This window comes from Otolemur garnettii, unplaced genomic scaffold (assembly GCF_000181295.1).
Source record: "Otolemur garnettii isolate 467f Iridium unplaced genomic scaffold, OtoGar3 scaffold00020, whole genome shotgun sequence".
Lineage (NCBI taxonomy): Eukaryota > Metazoa > Chordata > Mammalia > Primates > Galagidae > Otolemur > Otolemur garnettii.
In genome coordinates, this window is record NW_003852415.1 from 25,278,909 (window position 1) to 25,286,637 (window position 7,729).

The 7,729-nt window shown below is 38.8% G+C and overlaps 1 protein-coding gene across 1 annotated transcript in view; it reads right to left on the minus strand.

Moving 5' to 3' along the window:
- Window positions 1-7,729, minus strand: part of SETD3 (SET domain containing 3) — a 90,713-nt gene that overhangs the window by 71,608 nt on the left and 11,376 nt on the right. The window contains exons 2-5 of the mRNA XM_003787031.3: window positions 6,302-6,411; window positions 4,385-4,477; window positions 2,123-2,271; window positions 50-122 (exon numbers count right to left, since the gene is read on the minus strand). Coding sequence (XP_003787079.1) covers window positions 50-122; window positions 2,123-2,271; window positions 4,385-4,477; window positions 6,302-6,404 — 418 coding nt within the window. The 5' untranslated portion in view covers window positions 6,405-6,411. The remainder of the gene's footprint in view (window positions 1-49; window positions 123-2,122; window positions 2,272-4,384; window positions 4,478-6,301; window positions 6,412-7,729) is intronic.

The window sequence follows — 7,729 nt, forward strand, 5'->3', positions numbered from 1 at the left end:
TATTCTTGCCATTTGCACTTTGATTTGAACATTCAGAAATTATTCTCACCCAACACTGAATTTTTAGCAGATTCAACGGTCATTAGTAATTTTCGTGGAACCCACAAAAATAATTCTTCTGCCTAGGAAAAAAAAATTAAAAAAGTGGTAGAATCATCAAAATGTATTATAATCTTTAATCACACTATATCTATGGTCAGAAATCCAATCACATGTGAAATACAATTTAAGGTTTGCATATCAGCACTTTGTTTCTAAATGCCAAATGTTTATTCTAAAATGTAAGCATTTATGTTATAGTGAAATGAGTAGAAGAATAGTTTAAAATCCTGAAAAACTAGTTAACTAAGAAGGCAAAAAATCAAAAAGGGACTTTCAACTTTAATGTGAAGCAAATACAACACGTGGAATAGAGCATAATGGTGTTTATTTTATTCTTTCCTGAGCTTACTTTTAAGTTCTAAAACCAAAGTAAAACTGCCTCTAACAAAAACCCTAATCTGTCAACATGAACTGCTCTTATACTATTAACTTTTTGAAACTACAGTAACATTTCTTCCCCTATATACTTATCTTTAAAGAACAACAGTTACCAGCAAAATCTTTAGTTTACTAATTTTTTTCAAAATATTATTTCATTTTTTGGCAATTATAAAAGGCTTCTTTCTGGTATATCCTATGTATCTATACGGCTTAAAACATTCACATAGCTTGCTCTCCACCTTGTGAGGACACAGCAAGAGGGCGCTGTCTGCAAACCAGGAGGAATGCCCTCACGAGAATCAGACAATGCTAGTACCTTGAACTTGGACAGTCCAACCTTCTGAATTGTGAGCAATAAATGTCTGTTGTTTCAGCATCAACCTTACCCCTACCCCTTGCTTGAAAAAAAGAAAAAGCACACAGTGAAGACAGACCACAGCTAAGATATTTTGGGAAGCAATCCACTAATGATGCTTCATACCTGAAGTAAGAGAGAACATGTGACATCTTGCCTTCACCAAAGTTTACTATATAAATTATTTTTATGTGCCTTATCACTTACTTCAGAGTATAAGCATGATAAAGGAAGAGACTCTGGGTTATTTTACTTTTGAAGCCTAGTATAATAACAAGCAAGATACTATTCACATAGCAGATATTTAACAAACCAGCATATAGTTTATCACTGTTATCAATGAAAGGTTAACTACAACTTGACCAGAAATGTTGCTGGAAATTAAAGGGGCCCAAATACATAATGCCCATTTACTCCACCCAAGTTCTGAACCAACTGAAAGAGAGACAAGGATACAACAGATGGTCACCCAAAATATCACCTACTGAATCCCAGAATTAGACAGACTCCTCCACCTAGTTACAGGCAGAACTACAAACCCACAGGCCTCCCCACGTGTGAGCCTGCCCCTGTAAAGCTTATAGAAGGGAGAGAGCTGAGTTGAATAAATGCATATGAACAACTAGCTCCCACCAAGAAAAAAGCTAAGCCCAGCTCCTTCTAGCAAACTCAGGCAACAGGTTAAGTCATACCTCTGAAGAGGCATGAATGAGGATATAGAGGCCAGGAATGTTAGGTTATTGCTGCTCTCTTCATGTGAAAGGAAGAACCTAGAGTAGAGAAAAAGCTTTTCTCCCTCGGCAGATGTCTATTTCTCTTCTCCCCACCTCCTCTTAGTGCTGATGTTTCAGTGCAAGCACACAGTACCTCCAGCTGTGCAGTTACCCACTCCAGATGCTGGTAAGCATCCTCACACTGTCCATCCTCCACCAGCCCACCTCCAAACCGTCAAAGGATCCCATGTACACTCCCTCCAAACCATAAGGATCACACATCCTCTTCTCCAGTTAAGTTATCAAATCCTGTGAGGCATGTTCTATGGTCTCCTAACAGAGGCTAAGAAATAAGAGCTGACTTGTCTCACGTGTTGGGTTCAAAGGCAGGGTTCCCAGGAAGATGAGTTGGGAGGGGCTGCCAAGGACACTGGCCTAAGGCTCTCCAGGCTGCCCACCTACCCAAAGGTTCAGAAGCAGCCCATAGTAGCTGCCTCTACATCCTGGGCCCTCTAAACCCTCCCACAGTTCAAACACACATTGGCTTCCTCACACCATTTTAAAAACTTACCTTGATATCTCTTGTTGCTCTCAAACCAAAGCCCTCTTCTTTGAAGTTAACCATTTCGAAACCCTCGACAGAAGCCCCATTTTCAGAGGCCCATTTCATTAGATCAGGAAAGTAATTTTCTCTTTTTCCATCAAATGTAATAGACAGACCTGTATCAATCCAAATTTTAGAAAACAAGAGCTACTTTTAGGACATATCATTCACACATTTCTCAGAAAATAAAAACAGACCATAACTAACATTGGAAATAGTGTTTACACTCCAATCTTGAAATAATCAAAACTAAGGACCAGTTACAGCACATAACTTTAGTGATATGAAAGGCTACTTTTTTAACCTCCTAAATTCCCTGTTAGTTACAGAGAAGTATTTACTGACATTAGGTAATATGAATGTTAACTATCAAGTACTATTAATATGACAACAAAGGAATTTTGAAAAAACTTGTACCACCACTACTATGGATTTATAGAGCTCTTTTCCCATTAAAAATCCAATATGCCATTTCTCATATTCACATTTGCTTTAACAAAATTCCCATGAAAACTAAAATTAGTAGCTCACATATGCACACAAGGAGGCTTGGGTGAGGAGCAGCAGTGTGGCCCTGACACCCAGAGCACAGCACTGCACAGCCCTAAGGCATAATGCTACAGAGCAATTTCAGTGAGGTAGATCTAGATGCATCAACATGAAACACAAAATAGAATGCTGTGGGTTCTTTTTTTAAAAAACAAGTAGTATGACACCATTTATGTAAATGTTTAAAATACCAACTACAACCATATACATATTTTATGGGGTTACGTGAAGTAGAAAAACATGCCCAGCAAAGATGAACAGCCTCCGAGAAAGAAGGGATGGAAGTGGATGTAAGTATAAGGCTTTGGCTATGTCTGTAATGTTTTATTCTTAAAGGCAAACACAAAAACAAAGCTAAGGAATGAGCAAGCTTGAGAAAGAAGGAAAAAAGAGCTTGAACTAATGCAACTTTGCCATGTGCTCAATCTGAGTAGTGGATTTGTGAGCATCTGTTACATTAATTTCTGGACTTTTCAGTATGTTTGAAAGATTCAAAAAGATGAAAAATCATGCACAGAAAAAAATCCATTATGTTTTGACAAATAAAAGGAGAAGAACAGGAACTAACATGAACTAACATGAAGAGCTGGGTGTGGCTCTAGCCCCAGGGTTTGTGGCCATCTCACCCCAATACAGCCAACAGTAACTGGATTTGTGATGTGGTAGATGCTGGCACACTGCTGTGCCATGCCAGATATGCAAAGATGCCCATTAAATGACAAAAAATGGCCTGAGGTTGGAATAGTCTAAGACAAAACTTACTCTTCATGCATTGAGAACTAATGAATATACTCTAATGACAGTATCTACTTAGAACAGAACCTCAGGATATACAAAATTTTTCTGGCTACCTCTTTGGTGAGACTGTAGCACAAATAAACACATTAGAAAGGAAGCTGCTCACCATTTGGAGTTTGAGAGCACCTAACCTGAAGACTACATTTTTACAGGTATGTATGGTGGGAAATCACAACTTAAAATGACAAATAAAAACTAAATCCTCTTTTGACTTCCTTTCATGGCAATAAGAAAGAGAGTCTCATCCTTACAAATGCATGCTCCTTACAATGTACCAAACTTTACTTTTTGTGCATGATAGGACAAAAACAACAGGTATATTGAATAAGCTAATTCAGACTGACATTTAGCCCCATAGCCAACCTGGATGAGAATCATTATGATGCCTACTGCCTATGTTTTATTATCCTGTAACATAGGTTAAGGAATATAACTACATCTCTTATTCAATATGATGTGTTTGAACTAATCACAAACACTTGCTAAGACATTAACCAATCAGCATATATTTGTGTGTTGACCATATACCGTATTATGCACTGTTCTAAAACCCAAATGGAAATATAGAATGAAAAATGGATTTAAATATATTTTTCAAAAATTAAATAAATGTTATTTTAGCCCCTGGATACAAACCTTGGTTTTCCTCCTAAAGCTCTCTCTCTATATATATACATATACACACCCCTCCCAAAGCAAGTAACAGCATTGCAGAAAAGGGAGAGATACTGACAGGCAGTGTATGATCACTGTCCCAGTCTGTAACATCCTTTCAGATTGGCACCAGTTGACACTAATACCTTTACTACTCTAAATTCTTCTGATTTAGTCAAGTTTCTACAGAACATTATTAAAACATAATTATCATTCTAGCAATTTTACCTTTTTGCTTTTTCCGTATTTTCTCAACTAGAGACCGAATCTGCACATACTCTTCCCATTCTTTTCCCGGGCCAGGTGCAGGACTGCTGCATTCTGTAACATAAGAGCTATGGTACTGAAACACTTCTCTCCTTCAATTTAACTTACTAGTCTGCAGAAAAAAGAGGATTTGGATTTTGTTGTTGCTGCTCTGGTTGGTTTCATTTTAAAGTGCAGCAATACTGCAGCCATGATGGTAATCGTGAGAAGGATAAAGCAGGTTACTTTTCAAAGCATATAAACCCTCTGAAACCAAAAAAAAAAATCACTAAACTGTGAGCTGGTACCAAAAGTGAGAACCTAACTTGAATCTATCTTATTCTTGCTGCTCTATTAACTCTCCCTCACAAAACACGTATTAACAGGAAAAATCTAAAAAGCTAAATTAAAATGTAAAATATTTCCCAAAAAACCTTCTACATGGCAAAAAGAAGATAATATTAAAAGTTAACATATCTTTTTAGTTAAACCCATAACACTGGCTCTCTAAGGGAACCAGTTAAATTGGACATAAGGACAATTAGTCGACAAACATTTCATATCCATGTGTACGGCACTATATTTAGTGCTCTGGGGGAGTTACAAAATGAGATGGCACCGTCAAGGCTAAAAAAGAAGCGAAGATTCTACTGTAGACCAGAGCTGAAAGACCGACAACCCAAGAGCAGTGGGTTTGGAAGGCTGCGGCTGTGCACTCTGCCTGCTGGCATCTCTTTCCTTTCACATAATTGTGTCGTGTAAAGAAAGAGCCCCTCCCATGATCCCGGTGAACCTCTTAAACCCCTCTGATCTCAAAAAAAAAGAATATATATGGCAAATAATTAGCAGTTACTAGATATGGGTTGACTCCCAACTATTAAGGTTAATCAGCCTTACTTCCATCTTATGGTGATAAGCAGTGACCAAGGCCCTGAGACACAAGGGTGAGGAAGCCATAAGCCTGTCCTCAAATGCCCACAGGCTAGTGGGGGAGAGAGCCAATGTGGGGTAAGGACAGCTGCAGTCTGTGGGGGCCCACAGGATACACAGGAGCACTCGGGAGGAGCCTGACCCCAATCTGGTCACTGCCAGTTTTCAATCTGGGAGGGAAAGCTAATTTCTGTTTGAGATTTAGCTTGTCACATAATTGAAACATACGGGGCAAAAAGTCAATGGAGTAATCACAGATAAAAGTGAGGCATGCACAACACTAACTTATATGCAAAATTTTAAAAAGTTACCAAATTACACCAAAGCAAGTACAGACATTTAATAGATATTTCATTTCCTTGAATCAAGAATTCTCCAATTTTAGCCTGTGAAAATCAGAAACATTATTAATTGAATTACCAAAAATACAGGTGACCATTCCAGCAAGGGGCACAGCTCCAAAGGTCTGCTCTCTAAGAAGCATGCTGGCCCCACCCTGGGCTGACAGCTGAGATACACCTTCACATACCAAATCTCACATGGTTCTTGTCATACTCCCAATTATTTACATTTACTGGTAAGAAGGCTGGGCCTCAGAGGGCTTCAGTAATTTGTCTGAGACCACATTGCAAAAAACTAACAGCTTGTTCTTGCCCAGTGGTCCCCAGGGAAGAAGATCAGGTCCTGGGTGGCTGTGCTAAAAGCTCTGCATTCTTTTTTTCACCTGTACCTCAGGAATAGCTACACAGTTCCAATAGTTACCAGAATCTCCTATATGCAGATGGGGACTAGGAATGCAAAAATTCCTTAACTTGCCCAGGTCACACAGCTAATAAGCTGGATGTGAACACAGCCTTGCTTAATCCACACTTCCCATCCCAGTGAGCTTTCCACATGGTGCTGGAGACACACAAGAATGAAAGGAACACCCACCATATACAGGCAGGGTGGGCCATGAAAGGAACTTACTCTGTAGCAGTTCACTGGTCAGGTTCAAGATTTCCTTCGGTGACACAGTTGCTGTAGCACCAGTACCTGATTTCTGAGTTTTTACTCGACTCTTCTTACCCATTTTCTGACTACAGAGAAGAAAAAAAAAAAAAAGACAAAGAAAAATTACATTACCAAAGAACAAAATCAAGTAAAAAGATGCTAAGATCTTACTTCACAAGAAATGTGTAATATTAGTAATTTAGAAGCTGTCTAATTAAAAAAAAAAAATCTGCTTTGCAATCTCTGGAAGAAAAAATATTGCTTTTTGCCCACAAAACCTACAGTAGAAGCAAATTACTCTAGAATTTCTTTAAATTACATAGATTTTACTATGTTTCTCTTATCATCACAGAGATAAAAGTTAGGTACACATTCTACACATACAAACGAAGGAGCACAAAGCCCTTTTTGTAAAATGCAAATGGATCAAACTCTGCTTTTGATGCTTCCCTGAGAACTCACTTGTCAGGGCTCTATGGAGGACTGCATCGCGTGGTTTATTATTCATCCTACATATTCCCTCCTCACTTTGTTCTAAAAGAATCATTTCCCATTAACTATATCATAAGCAACTTAGAAAACTTTCTGGACAAATGCTGAAGACATGTTAGAGTTCAAAGAAACTTTATAGAACTAATCTAATTGCTAAATTTTGTTCCATGGAAAATTCCAAGTACTTGCCCAGGCTTTCACATAAGTCCATGGCAGATCTAAGACTTGAACAAGGCCTCCCATCACCTTCTAGCCTGGCACTTCGATCACCCACAGATCCAGTATTGAGGAACACATGAAAAATTTTATTTCACAAGCAGAAGAGACAGTATGACACAGGACACGCCAGTGGCCTTCTGGGTAAAAACTGCTATGTTTGTCCTAAAATGTTTTACAACAATAAATCTTGAAGAAAGTAAGGGACCTGGGCGTGTGAAAGGCAAGCCAATTCAAAGACAAGGAAAGACAAGCCTAAGAAAAGCACAAGGCCAGGACAGTGAGGAAAGGCCCCTGGCTGGGCCTAGTAAGGTACCATTGAAAGAGGGCAAGAATTGAGGTCTAAGGAATCTGGCTTTAATTCTCTGGAGAGAAGGCATTAGGACAATAATCCAGGAATTAGAGAGTGTCCAGCCAACAAACTAGTGGAGCAATGAGTAACAAACCACATAATGATGTCCTCCTTGGAGCCCTTGACCAGTGAGTTACACTTAATCCCAAGGGAGAACTAAAAGCATACTTTGATCCATTTGCTTTTTACAAAAAAGAAAATTGACGACTGGCTAGGTATGGTGGCTCACATCTGTAAGCCTAACACTTTGGAAGGCCGAGGTGGGACACTGGTTTGAAACCAGGAGTTTGAGGCCAGCCTGGGTACAATAATAAAACCCTGTCTCCACAAAAAAAAAAAAAAAA